Source organism: Oncorhynchus mykiss, chromosome 12 (genome assembly GCF_057628025.1).
Source record: "Oncorhynchus mykiss isolate SJ-2025 chromosome 12, ASM5762802v1, whole genome shotgun sequence".
Lineage (NCBI taxonomy): Eukaryota > Metazoa > Chordata > Actinopteri > Salmoniformes > Salmonidae > Oncorhynchus > Oncorhynchus mykiss.
In genome coordinates, this window is record NC_143033.1 from 87,057,434 (window position 1) to 87,076,716 (window position 19,283).

The 19,283-nt window shown below is 42.7% G+C and overlaps 1 protein-coding gene and 1 long non-coding RNA gene across 2 annotated transcripts in view; one reads left to right on the forward strand and one right to left on the reverse strand.

The window, feature by feature from the left end:
• The window catches only part of kcnt2b (potassium sodium-activated channel subfamily T member 2b), a 95,091-nt gene extending 77,629 nt beyond the window's left edge, over window positions 1-17,462 (reverse strand). The window contains exon 1 of the mRNA XM_090193896.1: window positions 15,101-17,462. Within this exon, the coding sequence (XP_090050022.1) occupies window positions 15,101-15,189 (89 nt within the window). The 5' untranslated portion in view covers window positions 15,190-17,462. The remainder of the gene's footprint in view (window positions 1-15,100) is intronic.
• Window positions 107-19,139, forward strand: LOC149979413 (uncharacterized). The gene is made up of 3 exons (XR_016485379.1): window positions 107-184; window positions 15,384-15,411; window positions 19,033-19,139. It is a non-coding gene; the product is annotated as an uncharacterized LOC149979413 (long non-coding RNA).
• Window positions 19,140-19,283: the final 144 nt, after the last annotated feature.

Consider the following 19,283-nt stretch of genomic DNA (forward strand, 5'->3'; position numbering starts at 1 on the left):
CTCTCTCTCTCTCTCTCTCTCTCTCTCTCTCTCTCTCTTCTGCTCTCTCTCTCTCTTTCCCTCTCTCTCTCTCTCTCTCGCTCTCTCTCTTCGGCTCTCTCTCTCTAGGTTGCGGATGTATACAGTTAGTATGCTATGGGGGAAAATAACACCAGTCATCTTCTGCACTGTGGCTGATATGAAGGTAAATCCTTGCTTGAGCCTCCGATGCTCACCTTTCCCCTGCCCCCGCAATCCCTTCACACACTGCACACAAAATGAAAGTCATCATTTCCCAGGTCTGTGCATTGTGCAGGCCACAATGACAGTAAGCATGTGTGCTCAACAGCCTTTCACTACCATTTCCAGCCAAGCTCTAATGTTAGATCTTTACTGATTAAACCACGCTATACATCATCAGTGCAGCTGTCCTCCATGCTACCTTCCCTTCACCCCCCCATCTCAGTGAATCCTCCTCCATCCCTGTCTCCATCCCTGTCTCCATCCCTGTCTCCATCCCTGTCTCCATCCCCGTCTCCATCCCTGTCTCCATCCCTGTCTCCATCCCTGTCTCCATCACTCTCTTCTCTCACTCCGGGAACCTGTGTTTACTCACACACGGTCTCGTCTCTCCTATCCTACTTGAATGGGGGGTTAAAAGGCTTTGAGTGATAGAACGGGATTCCAATATGTCTGCAGAAAGAATTGGGTGTCAGCTACGATAGGACACTTTGGGTTGAACTACAGTAAGTGAAGTAGGATGTTCTTGGGACGATCGATTCCTATTGTAGCTAAGACCTCTATTCAGTAAAGACCCTTATTTCCCCCTACCACTACCAATCACAAAAGATAAACCACTGCTACTCAACTAAATACTGTAGAAGTTTTCTTATTCCAGCTACTCAGAAAGACAATGACAATCCGACCATCTGTGGCATTTCATCTACCAATCTCCTCATTCTACATGATGTATTGTACTCCGATGGGTGAAATATGAGCCGATTCATCTCTGTGTCCTCTTCTCAGTGTCTCATGGGCTGCTTGGAGCACGATACAATTCCTGCAGCGTGTTACACTAATATGATTTGGTACCGGGAGAGAAGCAATCAGATGGACGTGTGTTTGTGATCCCTCCACACAAGCACACACACACACACACACACACACACACACACACACACACACACAGAGAAGCGATAAGATATGTTTGTGATCCCTCCACACTATGGTGGATAATTGCATTTTACAAAATACACTTATGCAACCATACCCCATGTATTGCATTTTAGGTAGAGTAGATTGGTTAATACTTGGTTAGTTCTTATTTCTAGAGAGGTTATTTCTTGGTTAGTTATTATTTCTAGAGAGGTTATTTCTAGGTTAGTTATTATTTCTAGAGAGGTTATTTATTTATTGATCAAGACCTTTGTGAGGCAGATTTCCTATGGTCTTCTTTCATCCATCCTGCATTCCAGTCTCCTTTGTCTTATTTAAAGCCTGGCTTTTGGGAATTTACAAAGTTTTACTAGATAGCATTATGTAGGTCTTATCTTACACAACATATTCATAACCAGTTTGTGGATAAAATCATGTGTGGTGTAAAGAGGTCAGCAAAGAGTCACTGTATGTGTAAAATAAATGTAAAAATATATATAAAATATATATAATATATATAAATATAAAATATATAAATATTTATATAAAATATATAAATATATATATAAAATATACAGTGCCTTGCGAAAGTATTCGGCCCCCTTGAACTTTGCGACCTTTTGCCACATTTCAGGCTTCAAACATAAAGATATAAAACTCTATTTTTTGTGAAGAATCAACAACAAGTGGGACACAATCATGAAGTGGAACGACATTTATTGGATATTTCAAACTTTTTTAACAAATCAAAAACTGAAAAATTGGGCGTGCAAAATTATTCAGCCCCCTTAAGTTAATACTTTGTAGCGCCACCTTTTGCTGCGATTACAGCTGTAAGTCGCTTGGGGTATGTCTCTATCAGTTTTGCACATCGAGAGACTGAATTTTTTTCCCATTCCTCCTTGCAAAACAGCTCGAGCTCAGTGAGGTTGGATGGAGAGCATTTGTGAACAGCAGTTTTCAGTTCTTTCCACAGATTCTCGATTGGATTCAGGTCTGGACTTTGACTTGGCCATTCTAACACCTGGATATGTTTATTTTTGAACCATTCCATTGTTGATTTTGCTTTATGTTTTGGATCATTGTCTTGTTGGAAGACAAATCTCCGTCCCAGTCTCAGGTCTTTTGCAGACTCCATCAGGTTTTCTTCCAGAATGGTCCTGTATTTGGCTCCATCCATCTTCCCATCAATTTTAACCATCTTCCCTGTCCCTGCTGAAGAAAAGCAGGCCCAAACCATGATGCTGCCACCACCATGTTTGACAGTGGGGATGGTGTGTTCAGCTGTGTTGCTTTTACGCCAAACATAACGTTTTGCATTGTTGCCAAAAAGTTCAATTTTGGTTTCATCTGACCAGAGCACCTTCTTCCACATGTTTGGTGTGTCTCCCAGGTGGCTTGTGGCAAACTTTAAAATACACTTTTTATGGATATCTTTAAGAAATGGCTTTCTTCTTGCCACTCTTCCATAAAGGCCAGATTTGTGCAATATATGACTGATTGTTGTCCTATGGACAGAGTCTCCCACCTCAGCTGTAGATCTCTGCAGTTCATCCAGAGTGATCATGGGCCTCTTGGCTGCATCTCTGATCAGTCTTCTCCTTGTATGAGCTGAAAGTTTAGAGGGACGGCCAGGTCTTGGTAGATTTGCAGTGGTCTGATACTCCTTCCATTTCAATATTATCGCTTGCACAGTGCTCATTGGGATGTTTAAAGCTTGGGAAATCCTTTTGTATCCAAATCCGGCTTTAAACTTCTTCACAACAGTATCTCGGACCTGCCTGGTGTGTTCCTTGTTCTTCATGATGCTCTCTGCGCTTTTGACGGACCTCTGAGACTATCACAGTGCAGGTGCATTTATACGGAGACTTGATTACACACAGGTGGATTGTATTTATCATCATTAGTCATTTAGGTCAACATTGGATCATTCAGAGATCCTCACTGAACTTCTGGAGAGAGTTTGCTGCACTGAAAGTAAAGGGGCTGAATAATTTTGCACGCCCGATTTTTCAGTTTTTGATTTGTTAAAAAAGTTTGAAATATCCAATAAATGTCGTTCCACTTCATGATTGTGTCCCACTTGTTGTTGATTCTTCACAAAAAAATACATTTTATATCTTTATGTTTGAAGCCTGAAATGTGGCAAAAGGTCGCAAAGTTCAAGGGGGCCGAATACTTTCGCAAGGCACTGTATATACAGTGGGGAATGTTTGATACACTGCCTATTTTGCAGGTTTTCCTACTTACAAAGCATGTAGAGGTCTGTGATTTTTATCATAGGTACACTTCAACTGTGAGAGACAGAATTTAAAACAAAAATCCAGAAAATCACATTGTATGATTTTTAAGTAATTAATTTGCATTTCTACGTGACCCCAAACTTTTTAACGGTAGTGTATTTTTCAGTAACAAGCCCTCAGGAGAACATGAAGTTGACAGCCTAACAGGCTATATGGCTAACTATGACACAAGACTTTATGTAACATAACATTGAAGGAGGCCTTGGATTTAATGCATGACATTTCTATGAAAACACCCATCCCTCTAGTCTATCTGTCATCATTACTCAGGTGTATAGGTTTACTTCTGATTCCCATGCTTCAGTGTACTGCTACATAGGCTGGCACAATTACTGTATAACCGTGTAACCGACGGTTATGGACGGAGACCGTCATGAAAATAAAATAACCGTCATAACTATTTAATATACAGTATAATCATTAGAATAGCAAAATAAATAAATAATAATAATACAAATACAGAATGTATGTTTTTCTGATATTCGAACAGGTACTGTGGTAATTTTGGCTGGCCGATTACTGCCATCGCCCCCCCCCACACACTGATATCACAAGGCCTCACCTATCTGAAGCACACAGCACTGACCCCAGTTCAGCAGAGACAGCCAATAGGCTGGGCGCTAGCCGCCCCTTGTATTTGGGGAATACTCATACCAGGCTCATTAACGCATAGCGGTTGGGGAATACTCATACCAGGCTCATTAACGCATAGCGGTTGGGGAATACTCATACCAGGCTCATTAACGCATAGCGGTTGGGGAATACTCATACCAGGCTCATTAACGCATAGTGGTTGGGGAATACTCATACCAGGCTCATTAACGCATAGTGGTTGTGGAATACTCATACCAGGCTCATTAACGCATTGCGGTTGGGGAATACTCATACCAGGCTCATTGACGCATAGCGGTTGGGCAGGAAATAAACATTTGTTAAACAAAACTGTGGATTTAATGCAGCCGCTCCCTCAGAGGCCGTGCGCCTCACTGCCTGAGAATAAGATAACCACTCACGATCTGCTCAAGGCTCTCTGGTCTATCCCATTGGTCTATCCTCGCTACAGCTGCCTCAGGCCAACCACAGGCCTGGGGTGAGGAAGATCATGTGGCTGTATACAGTTAGTATGATATGACGGAAAACACTAGTTGTCTTCTGCACTGTGACTGATGTGATTGTTTATCCTTGCTTGAGCCTCCGATGCTCGCCCTTTCCCCCTGTACACAAAATGAAAGTCATCATTTACCAGGGCTGTGCACTGTGCAGGCCCCAATGACAGTAAGTAAGTGTGCTCAATACCCTTTTACTCAAACCGATTTCTAGCCAAGCTCTACCCAGCTAACAACAAATGTTCTCACAACTTTACGTTCCCTTCAAATCACTTACTTACGGGCCCTTCCCAATGATGCAGAGAGAAAATAATAATAATAATAATAATAACACGAGAAATAAATACACAATGAGTAACAATAACTTGACTATACACACAGAGTACCATTACAGAGTCAGTGTACAGGGGTACAATGGCCATGGGCCCTCAGATCCTCAAAAAGTTATACAGCTAAACCATTGAGAGCATCTTAAATGGCTGCATCACCGCTTGGTATGGCAACTGCTCAGCATTCGGTGGCAAGATGCTACAGAGGGTAGGGCGTACAGCCCAGTACATCACTGGGGCCGAACTCACTGCCAGCCAGGACCTCTATAACAGGCGGTGTCAGAGGAAGGCCCTAAAAATGGTCAAAGACTCCAGCCACCCAAGTCATAGTTAAATAAAAGTAAAAAAATTTTTTTTTTAAATGGACTGTTCTCTCTGCTACCCTACAACGAGCGGTATCGAGGCGACCAAGTCTGGGACAAAAAGGATCCTGAACAGCTTCTACCCCTAAGCCATAAGACTGCTGAACACTTAATCAAATGGCCACCAGACTATTTACATTGATCCCCTTTATTATATATTTTTTCTTTATTTTTTTTGCACTGACTCTATGCACACTCACTATGCACACTCACTATACTCTATCCACACACTATCCACACACTCACTATACTCTATGCACACTCACTATACTCTATCCACACACTCACTATACTCTATGCACACTCACTATACTATATCCACACACGCACTATACTCTATGCACACTCACTATACTCTATGCACACTCACTATACTCTATCAACACACTCACTATACTATATGCACACTCACTATACTCTATCCACACACTCACTATACTCTATGCGCACTCACTATACTCTATGCACACTCACTATACTCTATCAACACACTCACGATACTCTATCCACACACTCACTATACTCTATCCACACACTCACTATACTCTATGCACGCTCACTATACTCTATGCACACTCACTATACTCTATCCACAAACTCACTATACTCTATGCACACTCACTATACTCTATCCACACACTCACTATACTCTATCCACACACTCACTTAACTCTATGCACACTCACTATACTCTATCCACACACTCACTATACTCTATCCACACACTCACTATACTCTATCCACACACTTACTATACTCTATCCACACACTCACTATACTCTATGCACACACTCACTATACTCTATGCACACTCACTATACTCTATGCACACTCACTATACTCTGTGCACGCTCACTATACTCTATGCACACTCGCTATGCTCTATGCACACTCACTATACTCTATCCACACACTCACTATACTCTATGCACACACTCACTATACTCTATGCACACTCACTATACTCTATGCACATGCACTATACTCTATGCACACTCGCTATGCTCTATGCACACTCACTATACTCTATCCACACACTCACTATACTCTATGCACACTCACTATACTCTATCCACACACTCACTATACTCTATCCACACACTCACTATACTCTATCCACACACCCACTAAACTCTATGCACACTCACTATACTCTATCCACACACTCACTATACTCTATCCACACACTTACTATACCCTATCCACCCACTCACTATACTCTATGCACGCTCACTATACTCTATGCACACTCACTATACTCTATCCACACACTCACTAAACTCTATGCACACTCACTATACTCCATCCACACACTCACTATACTCTATCCGCACACTCACTATACTCTATCCACCCACTCACTATACTCTGTGCACGCTCACTATACTCTATGCACACTCACTATACTCTATGCGCACTCGCTATACTCTATCCACACACTCACGATACTCTATCCACACACTCACTATACTCTATCCACACACTCACTATACTCTATCCACACACTCACACATACTACACTGACTCTCTTGCACTGGCTCTATGCACACTCACTATATTCTATCCACACACTCACTATACTCTATCCACACACACACACACATACTACACTGACTCTCTTGCACTGGCTCTATGCACACTCACTATATTCTATCCACACACTCACACACTCCAACACACAATACAGACAACATAAGCTCACACACACATGCATAGACGGGTTCAAGTCCAGGCTCTGGCTGGGCCACTCAAGGACATTCAGAGACTTGTCCCGAAGCCAATTCTGCGTTGTCTTGGCTGTGTGCTTAGGGTCGTTGTCCTGTTGAAAGGTGAACCTTCGCCCACAGTATGAGATCCTGAGCGCTCTGTAGCAGGTTTTCATCAAGGATCTCTCTGTACTTTGCTCCGTTCTTCCTTCCCTTGATCCTGACTAGTCTCTCAGTCCCTGCCGCTGAAAAACATTGCCACAGCATGATGCTAATCACCACCATGCTGCCAGGTTTCCTTCAGACATGAAGCTTGGCATTCAGGCCAAAGAGTTCAATCTTGGTTTCACCAGACCAGAGAATCTTGTTTCTCATGTTCTGAGAGTCATTTAGGTGCCTTTTGGCAAACTCCAACTGTCATGTGCCTTTTACTGAGGAGTGGTTTCAGTCTTGGCCTGTTTGTTGGAGTGCTGCAGAGATGGTTGTCCTTCTGGAAGGTTCTCCCATCTCCACAGAGGAATTCTGGAGCTGTCTCAGAGTGGCCATCGGGTTCTTGGTGGTTCCAAACTTCTTCCACTTAAGAAGGATGGAGGCCACTGTGTTCTTGGGGACCTTCCATGCTGCAACCTGTCTCTGAGCTCTACGAACAATTCCTTTGACCTCATGTTTTTTTTTTTGCTGTGACATGCACTGTCAACTGTGGGACCTTATATAGACAGATGTGTGCTTTTCCAAATTATATCCAATCAATTGAATTTACCATAGGAGGACTCCAATGAAAAAAGAATGCCCCTGAGCTCAATTTCGAGGCTCATAGCTTTGGTAATCAGGCTCTGTGCAGGCCAGTGAAGTTCTTCTACACCGATCTCGACAAACTATTTCTGTGTGGATCTCGCTTTGTGCACAGGGGCATTGTCATGCTGAAACAGGAAAGGGCCTTTTCCAAACTGTTGCCACAAAGTTGGTAGCACAGAACCATATAAAATGTCATTGTATGCTTAAGATTTCCCTTCACTGAAACTAAAGGGCTTAGCCCGAACCATGATAAACAGCACGAGACAATAATTTTGCCTCCACCAAACTTTACAGTTGAACTTCACACTATGCATTGGGGCAGGTAGTGTTCTCCTGGCATCCGCCAAACCCAGATTCGTCCGTCGGACAGTGTGATTCATCACTCCAGAGAACGTGTTTCCAATGCTCCAATGGCGGCGAGCTTTACACCACCTCCAGCCCATTTCATGAAGCTCCCAATGAAAAGTTATTGTGTTAACGTTGCTTCCAGGGGCAGTTTGGAACTCGGTAGTGAGTGTTGCAACCGAGGACAGACAATCTGTTCTGTGAGCTTGTACCGCCTACGACTTCGCGGCTGAACCATTGTTGCTCCTAGACATTTCCACTTCACAATAACAGCACTTACAGTTGACCGGGACAGCTCTAGTAGGGCAGACATTTTATGAACTGACATGTTGGAAAGGTGGCATCCTATGACTGTGCCACGTAGAAAGTCACCGAGCTCGTCAATAAGGCCATTCTACTGCCATTGTTTGTCTATGGACATTGCATGGTTGTGTGCTCGATTTAATACATGTGGCTGAAATAGCCGAATCCACTAATTTAAAGGGGTGCCCACATCCTGTTGTATATATAGTGTATATATATATATATTTTGTATTTATTATTGTATTATACAGGGCACATTTGGAAAAGAGATCTAGGTCTCAATCTTCCCAGTCAAAACAAAGGTTAAATAAAAACGTAAAAAGGACATGCCGTATGGTCTATCACACTGTGGAGTCAACAAGTTCTTATCAAATGATCCCTACTGTATCTCTTAGCAGTCAATTATCATACTTAACACTCTTAAGGCTAGGAGAGGAACACTGCACAGAGGGAGGTTTTATACATTACACTGTGACCACAGGTGAGGTACACAATGTTCCGATACATAGCATTCTTACTTAGACCACGAGAGGGGAGACACAGCTTTATACAACATCATACACCAGGTGGTTCGAGCCCTGAATGCTGATTACCTTAAAGCCGTGGTCTATCAGTCCTCATAACATGGGTATGACAAAACATTTATTTTTACTGTTCTAATTCCGTTAGTAACCAGTTTATAATAGCAATAAGGCACTCTGGGGGTATATGATATACTCCGGTTTGCGCGTGCAAAATAACTGCCCTTAGCAATGATATTTTAGCCATATATCACACACGCTCCTGCCTTATTGCTTAATTATGATACAGAGTATGGAGGCAACTCCAGCATTATACAGTATTATTATGATAGAGTATGGAGGCAGCCCCAACATTATACAGTATTATTATGATACAGAGTATGGAGGCAGTCCCAGCATTATACAGTATTATTATGATACAGAGTATGGAGGCAACCCCAGCATTATATAGTATTATTATGATAGAGTATGGAGGCAGCCCCAACATTATACAGTATTATTATGATACAGAGTATGGAGGCAACCCCAGCATTATATAGTATTATTATGATAGAGTATGGAGGCAGCCCCAACATTATACAGTATTATTATGCGTCAGAGTATGGAGGCAGCCCCAGCATTATACAGTATTATTATGATTCAGAGTATGGAGGCAGCCCCAGCATTATACAGTATTATTATGATTCAGAGTATGGAGGCAGCCCCAGCATTATACAGTATTATTATGATTCAGAGTATGGAGGCAGCCCCAGCATTATACAGTATTATTATGGTACAGAGTATGGAGGCACCCCAACATTATACAGTATTATTATGGTACAGAGTATGGAGGCAGCCCCAACATTATACAGTATTATTATGATTCAGAGTATGGAGGCAGCCCCAACATTATACAGTATTATTATGATTCAGAGTATGGAGGCAGTCCCAACATTATACAGTATTATTATGGTACAGAGTATGGAGGCAACCCCAACATTATACAGTATTATTATGATACAGAGTATGGAGGCAGCTCCAGTTTATTTTTGTCAATAAAAGTCAGGGTCACCGGCACTGTTTAATTTGTCAAGGCTGAGATGCCACCATTATCTGCCCACCGTGCCTCAGCTTCAGGGCTAAACATTGTGGATGATTCTGCCTGCCAATTAAAAACCTCAACCAAATTAATGCACATTAAAACTGTTTTTTTGTGTGTTTCCTTTGATGCTAATGTTTACCTACTGGGTGTGTTGGAGGGTTACCCAAAAAACTTCACATCAATCAGGAAGCTCATTAGAGCTTTGTGGACTCTGACACCCACAATGCCCCTCTCACCTCCACCACCTCCTCTCTCCCTGCCTCAGATCTGATCACAGACTCCATCTGTATCTCTGTATCACTCTCCTTGTACTATTCTGTCCCTCGTATCAACCATTGTGCTGCATAATTCTCTTAAGTGATGGATTCCTTATCGGAGAATCACATTAGATGAGTTAATTTACAAGATGTAAAACCCATCTCAGATCTAGATATAGAGCAGCAACAGATCACTTCCTCATAGTGATCAGGGAGAAAAAGACTATGAATATTAGCAGTTTCAATGGCTACTAATCATGTTCCGGTTCTTTCATCCTTGCCAAATTGAGCCAGAAGGAGCTGGAGCATTGGAAGAGAAAATAGCAGAGATGTGGGTGAGATTGAATGAGGGATGATGGGGGAAGGCGACGGTCAAAAAGAGATTTAGTCTTAAAGACAAAAAGCTCTCATTTGTATGATAATACCAGACTTTGCTCTAAGCCCCAATGAGACTGGCTGCTGTGATGAGACTGTCTCATTCCACTCTAAACAATTCAGCCAAACAAGTCATACTGTGGGGGGGGATTCCTTTCCCTCTGTGTGTGTCATAAACTGTGTGTGTCTGTGTGTGTGTGTGTGTCATCCAACCTCAGACTGGCAAGTGGGTGTTGGAGCGAAACATTGGCACTTGAATAGATTGCCATGCCATAGTGAGCGCCAAGTATGAAGGCTGCACAGACATTATTCTTGTTGTGTATAGACAACCATCAAACAAACACTTGATGAAGTATTAAGCTCTGGGTTGTGTACAAATGGTCCATCAAGTGCTTGATTCAAGACCATCACTGCTTTACTAATGAAAGGAAAATATCCTCGTCACTAGACAACTCCATAACCGCTCACATGGAACAACCAATGAGGGAGCAAGTCCAGCTCCCTTCACCTGACCTATACGATGATGATAGGTCAAACAAACGAGGGAAGCAATTGTAAAGGTTCACTCTGAGCTGAAAGGCAATAACCGGCAGAAAATAACAAGAGTTTACAGCTGTACTTCAAGCTGTAAACCCTTGTCTGTTGTGGTGATCATTGCATTTCATCTCAGGATGAACGTTTACAAAACTTGTGTCATATCTGCTAACAGAATGTACTGTCTGTAACAATAGTGTTCGCTGATAGTTGACAAATATTTTTTTTTAGCATATCACAGCATAAACTTTACAATATCACCACTGCTGTAGTTAAATTCAGAATTCAGAATCCAGACGAGAGGCCTTGAGCGGCCTTGTAAGCCGCCTGATCTCGCGAGCTTTACAGGAATGTTTGCCATGAGGCTATTTCAGTGGAAGTCTGAGTAGAGTGTTTGTGGTGTGTGAAGACAAGAGGCACTCCAGCAATCAAAACAAACATGGAAAGGGGAGGAGGGAGTTCAAGGAGGGTAAAGTAACGACATGGAACCATGTGTTGAGGAAATAGTGAAGGGGGAAGAGGGTCCATGGGCGACGGAGTGAGTGGAGGGGGAGTTAAAGGGCTCAGTAATGTGTGTTTTCCCAGAGCACAATGTGTGTGTATGTGAAAAAATATGACTTGTGCGTGCAAGATGTGTGAACATGTGTGACTATGTACGTAGATATGTGAACATTCTCTGGCTGTGTGTGTGTGTGAGTATGTGATATGTACGTGTGTATGTGTGCATATGTAAGCATGTGTGAGGATCCTAGTGTGAGTATGTACGTGTTTGTTTGTTTCCGTGTGTGTGTGTGTGTGTGTGTGTGTGTGTGTGTGTGTGTGTGTGTGTAAGTGTGTGTGTGTGTAGGTGTGTGTGTGTGTGTGTAAGTGTGTGTGTGTGTGTGTGTAAGTGTGAGAGTGTTGAAGCATTGATTAATAGAGCAAACATTGTGACATGCGGGACAAACTGTCTGTGATTCAGCCTGGTAATTAAGCTGTCTGTCACCATTAATCAGCCGACTCTCTCCTGCACCGAGTCCATTTTTACCTGGTAATACTCCCACAGCCATTGGGATCAACACCATGAATCAGAATAGGATAAAATGCCCTGCATCCCTCCTTCTCGCTTTCATTCTGTCTCTGTCTTTTGCTCACTCTTTCGCTCACTCCCCCCCCCCCCCCCCCCCACACACACACACACAAACACTTACATTCCCATCACCACACCAGCTTCGAACATCATTTAGTCACTTTTCTCTTATTGAAACCCAGTCCCATTGAAGAGGAGTGGCACTCAGTTCCAACTGCTGGGTGTGTGATTAGAGGAGGTGTGTGTGTGTGTGTGTGTGTGTGTGTGTGTGTGTGTGTGTGTGTGTGTGTGTGTGTGTGTGTGTGTGTGTGTGTGTGTGTGTGTGTGTGTGTGTGTGTGTGTGTGTGTGTGTGTGTGTGTGTGTGTGTGTGTGTGTGAGAGAGTTTGTGAGAGTGTGTGTGTGTGTGTGTGTGTGTGTGTGTGTGTGAGAGTTTGTGAGAGTGTGTCTGCTGCCACATTCAACACAACAAAGAGGAGTGCAGAGTGAACATGAAGAGATCCCACAGTGTCGCTCTGAGCAGCACTGTGCCTGCTGAAGCCTTTGGAGTGATGAGCACCCAGCCATCTCCAAAACACTACAGCAGGGAATATATTATACATAAGTAGTACAACAATGTGCTCTCTCTGGGAGCAGCAGTTGAAGCACATCTGCTCAGTGTTCCTGGAAGCTCTCAGCCATGCAGACAATGGGGACAGTCCCGATGTTTATGGCCCCTATGTTCCCCACTTAATGTCCACTTTGTTTCTGTCATATGCATTTTCCATCCTCCTCCTCAGACATTTGGCTACGGTGTTTTAGTTAATACCAAGAAGACTGATCTTCTACTCTTTCTAGGGGTTGGATGGACAGACATCTATGTAGATCACATTCTAACCGCATTCTGAAGAAAGGAAAGGGCCTCACTGTGCTAAAGACAACCTTGGCTTTCACCACTGAACTGTAACCAGGATGTATCTTTCTCCCCATCTGAGTGAGGTTACACATTACAAGAGGCTACTGGTGAGAGGATGACCATGCACAGACCACAAGGCTTGTACTTCACACTTAACAATAAGACCTTTGGGAGTTCTTGGGAAATAATAGTATTGCAAGTGAAGCTAGGGTCCTTTTCAGCTCTGAGAGACAAATATGATTATAACACCCCATTTGTGACATATCTCAGATATTGTTTCAGTAATGTGAAATACATTAATTTGGCCCTAATCTATGGATTTCACATGACTGGGCAGGAGCGCAGCCATGAGTGGGTCTGGGAGGGCATAGGCCCACCCACATGGGAGCCAGGTCCACCCACTGGGGAGTCAGGCCCAGGCAATCAGAATGAGTTTTCCACACAAAGCGGCTTAATTACAGACAGAAATACGCCTCCGCCGGATGTGGAGGTCCTGGGCTGGCGTGGTTACATGTGGTCTGCGGTTTTGAGGCCAGTTGGATGTACTGCCAAATTCTCTAAAACGACGTTGTCGGCCACTGATGATCGAGATATGAACATTAAATTATCTGGCAACAGCTCTGTTGGGCATTCCTGCAGTTAGCATGCCAATTGCACATTCCCTCAACACTTGAGACATCTGTGGCATTGTGTTGTCTGACAAAACTGCACATTTTAGAGTGGCATTTTATTGTCCCCAACACAAGGTGCACCTGTGTAATGATCATGCTGTTTAATCAGCTTCTTGATATGCCACATCTGTCTGGTGGATGGATTCTCTTGGCAAAGGAAAAATGCTCACCAAGAGGCATGTAAACAAATTTGTGCACCCAATTTGAGAGAAATAAGCTTTTTGTACATATGGAACATTTCTGGGATCTTTTATTTCAGCTCATGAACAATGGGACCAAGACTTTACATGTGCGTTTATATTTTTGTTCAGTACATATAGTCTTCTTAAATGATGTGATTTTAAACACCCACTCAGGAAGAAGACCACAAGCACGTGTTTTGGTGCAGGTTAGTGTTTTTCGTCATGAATTTTGACTTTGCAGCTGGCCTATCTATCATAAATCGCTCAGTTATGCCTCCAGGACAAAACTCATCCCAATTAAAACGCCTGCCTGCTATTTTGGTCCTCAATTTAACCTACCAACCAGGGGTCCAGTTGTGAAATGGTGGTTCAGTATTGCATTAGTCCCTATAATGAAATATCCACACCAAGTGTGGCAAGCATACTCATATTAATAAATATGCATGGGGAAACCATAACAAATACATGATCCTGAAAATTGATGGTTAAGTACAGGTTAACAGACACTCTTGGTAGGGCCATATGTTCTGCTTTTGGAACAGCCCTGACCATACCTAGCCAGGGTAAAGAAAGGGAGCATGCTAAGTCAACCCAATCTAAGGCTTGAAAAATAATAGATAGGTGGTATAATGACTAAATTAATGGCTGCCAGAGGCTCACATTACTACCTAATTATTAACACCTTCCCAAATATACGTTCATAATTATAAATATCAAAATGGATTTCACATGCCTGACTTCCACGCATGGACAAGATGCATAGCTGAAAAAACGTAATGCCTATGCAAACACACGCATGCACACACACATAAGCATTAACATGGAGTCTGTGCATTTAGTTCAGTCTTTTCCATTATGAAACCTGTTGCTGCTGCACAGTGGCTCGTTGTAGCCTATCCTCTTTCACAGCGCCATCAACAGAGCCAGATCAATAAAAATGACATTATTACAGTAGCCTACGTTCTCTTTTTTTGGTTGCGATGGCAACGCAAAGATGCATTTCTTAGTTTAGTGAGGGACTGCAAATTACGATTGATTTAATTTGGAGCAATTACAGGGTACCATGGGTAGGCTAGATTGTTGTGCGCCAACACATGTTTCTTCAGAATAAACAAGTTGGAATAGATTTCCTACCTGTCATCAGCCTGCCAGTCACCCAGCAACAGGTCTCGGAACCGGTACCGTGGAGGCAGCGGGAGCACCTCCTTCTCCAGCTCTACCATGGTCCCCTCCTGAGCGCCGAACCCACGAGCGCACAATGCCAGAGATTGAGAGGCGAACAGAGACGCCTCTAGAAGGGCTTATCAAAATGAACTATTCTTTTGTTATTCAATTTCCAAATAACACATGAGCACCCTAAAATGTTGTTAATTTATTACTGACACAATGTAATATCTTTCTTCTTCCAATGCAACAGGTCGAGGATGCTCCGCCGTGACATGCACGTGAGTACTTTTGGCTTGACAGGATGCGGAGCAACTGGTTGTCTCTTTGAACATCCGCTGGCTCCTTATGGACGCAGCGAAAGCAGACCCATTTGCTCGAACAATTACATACATCTTAGTCTACGAGCAGTAGGTTACAAGCCCAAATCCCTGCAGGGCACATTTTAAATACTGAACAAGCTAATCATATTTGCATAAGCTTTATAGTGATGTGTTGTCGTTTTACTGAAGATGCCTTGTTTATTTTTGTTCATTTATTCAGGACATGCTCTAATTCTTGTTAATGTAAGCTCAATAAACCATTATGAGTCATTCGCGATATTAAGTTAATCCATTTAAGGACCTAATTTCTCTATATACTTTTAAATGACTAAAACCAAATCAAAACTGTGTAGAAATGATAATGGACTTATATTCATAGTTTATTGACTGTCCAGCTCACTAATCATCACTTTGCAGTCAATGGGCCTACAGTTGAAGATGCAAGTTTACATACACTTTAGCCAAATATATTTAAACTCAGTTTTTCACAATTCTTGACATTTAATCCCAGTAAAAATTCCCTGACTTAAATCAGTTAGGATCACCACTTTATTTTAAGAATGTGAAATGTCAGAATAATAGTAGAGAGAATGATTTACTTCAGCTTTTATTTCTTTCATCACATTTCCAGTGGGTCATTAATTTACATACACTCAATTAGTATTTGGTAACATTGTCTTTAAATTGTTTAACTTGGGTCAAACGTTTCGGGTAGCCCTCCACAAGCTTCCCACAATAAGTTAGGTGAATTTTGGCCCATTCCTCCTGACAGAGCTGGTGTAACTAAGTCAGGTTTGCAGGCCTCCTTGCTCACACATGCTTTTTCAGTTCTACCCACAACTTTTCTATAGGATTGAGGTCAGGGCTTTGTCATGGCCACTCCAAAATCGTTACTTTGTTGTCCTTAAGCCATTTTGCCACAACTTTGGAAGTACGCTTGGGGTCATTGTCCATTTGGAAGACCCATTTGCGACCAAGCTTTAACTTCATGACTGATGTCTTGACATGTTGCCTCAATATATCCACATCATTTTCCTACCTCATGATGCCATCTATTTTGTGAAGTGCACCAGTACCTCCTGCAGCAAAGCACCTCCACAACATGATGCTGCCACCCCCGTGCTTCACGGTTGGGATGGTGTTCTTCGGCTTGCAAGCCTCCCCCTTTTTCCTCCAAACATAACGATGGTCATTATGGCCAAACAGTTCTATTTTTGTTTCATCAGATAAAAAGTAGGATCTTTGTCCCTGTGTGCAGTTGCAAACTGTAGTCTGGCTTTTTTATCGCGGTTTTGGAGCAGTGGCTTCTTCCTTGCTGAGCGGCCTGTCAGGTTATGTCAATATAGGACTCGTTTTACTGTGGATATAGATACTTCTGTACCGGTTTCCTCCAGCATCTTCACAGGGTCCTTTGCTGTTGTTCAGGATTGATTTGCACTTTTCGCAGCAAAGCACATTCATCTCTAGGAGACAGAACGCGTCTCCTTCCTGAGCAGTATGACGGCTGCGTGGTCCCATGATGTTTATACTTGCGTGCTATTGTTTGTACAGATGAACGTGGCACCTTCAGGTGTTTGGAAATTGCTCCCAAGGATGTACCAGACTTTTGGAGGTCAACAATTTGTTTTCTGAGGTCTTGGCTGATTTCTTTTGATTGTCCCATAATGTCAAGCAAAGAGGCACTGAGTTTGAAGGTAGGACTTGAAATACATCCACAGGTACACTTCTAATTGACTCAAATGATGTCAATTAGCCTATCAGAAGCTTCTAAAGCCATGACAACAATTCATGGAATTTAGTGTACTTAGTGTATGCAACTTAGTGTATGCAAACTCCGGACCCACTGGAATTGTGATACATTGAATTATAAGTGAAATAATCTGTCTGAAAACAATTGTTGGAAAAATAACTTGTGTCATGCACAAAGTAGATGTCTTAATCGACTTGCCAAAACTATAGATTGTTAACAATACATTTGTGGAGTGGTTGAAAAACAAGTTTTAATAACTCCAACCTAAGTCTATGTAAACTTCTGACTTCAACTGTACATTCATACCATTTCTTGACTGTCTAGCTTGATAATAGGCTAATCCCCAAACATTCAGAGAGCACAGAACATTCCCAAAACGATTGATAGTCAAATATTTTTTGAAAAATTTGACTACAAGGAAATATAACACATTTTCAATGCGGCCGATCTGGACCTTGTTGAAGACAGAATGCGGCCCCTGGGGCAAAATGAGTTAGACCCCCCTGGTCGTTGGTTTTTACCAAAGTGCATTAAGAAACAGTTAAGTTGTATTTGTTCACACTTGGTTGATTTTGCATGGCGTGCCAATTGTTATGCAGGCAACTGTGCAAAATAAAGAAATGTGCAGCTGTGTATAGTCATTGCCAAAAGTTTTGAGAATGACACAAATATTAATTTCCACCAAGTTTGCTGCTTCAGTGTCTTTAGATATTTTTGTCAGATGTTACTATGGAATACTGAAGTATAATTACAAGCATTTCATAAGTGTCAAAGGCTTTTATTGACAATTACATGAAGTTGATGCAAAGAGTCAATATCTGCAGTGTTGACCCTTCAAAAAAAAAATTCAGGACCTCTGCAATCCGCCCTGGTATGCTGTCAATTAACTTCTGGGCCACATCCTGACTGATGGCAGCCCATTATTGCATAATCAATGCTTGGAGTTTGGACAAACAAAAACCCACAAATTCTGACACTCGCCTCTTGAGGATTGACCACAAGTTCTCAAAGGGATTAAGGTCTGGCCAGTTTCCTGGGAGTTTCCTGGCCATGGACCCAAAATATCGATGTTTTGTTCCCGGAGCCACTTAGTTATCACTTTTTGCCTTATGGTAAGGTGCTCCATCATGCTGGAAAAGGCATTGTTCGTCGCCAAACTGTTCCTGGATGGTTGGGAGAAGTTGCTCTCTGAGGATGTGTTGGTACCATTCTTTATTCATGGCTGTGTTCTTCGGCAAAATTGTGAGTGAGCCCACTCCCTTGGCTGAGAAGCAACCCCACAGATGAATGGTCTCAGGATGCTTTACTGATGGCATGACACAGGACTGATGGTAGCGCTCACCTTGTCCTCTCCAGACAAGCTTTTTTCCGGGTGCCCCAAACAATCGGAAAGGGGATTCATCAGCGTAAATGACTTTACCCCAGTCCTCAGCAGTCCAATCCCTGTAACTTTTGCAGAATATCAGTCTGTCCCTGATGTTTTTCCTGGAGAAAAGTGGCTTCTTTGCTGCCCTTCTTGACACCAGGCCATCCTCCAAAAGTCTTTGCCTCACTGTGCGTGCACACCTGCCAGCTGCCATTCCTGAGCAAGCTCTGTACTGGTGGTGCCCCGATCCCACAGCTGAATCAGCTTTAGGAGACGGTCCTGGTGCTTGCTGGACTTTCTTGGGCGCCCTGAAGCCCTCTTCACAACAATTGAACCACTTTCCTTGAAGTTCTTGATGATCTGATAAATGGTTGATTTAGGTGCAATCTTACTGGCAGCAATATCCTTGCATGTGAAGGCCTTTTTGTGCAAAGCAATGACGACGGCACGTGTTTCCTTACAGGTAACCATGATTGACAGAGGAAGAACAATGATTCCAAGCACCGCCCTCCTTTTGAAGATTCCAGTCCATTATTCGAACTCAATCAGCATGACAGAGGGATCACCAGCCTTGTCCTCTTCAACACTCACACCAGTGTTAACGAGATAATCACTGACATGATGTGAGTTGGTCCTTTTGTGGCAGGGCTGAAATGCAGTGGAAATGTTTTTTGGGGGATTCAGTTAATTTGCATGGCAAAGAGGGACTTTGCA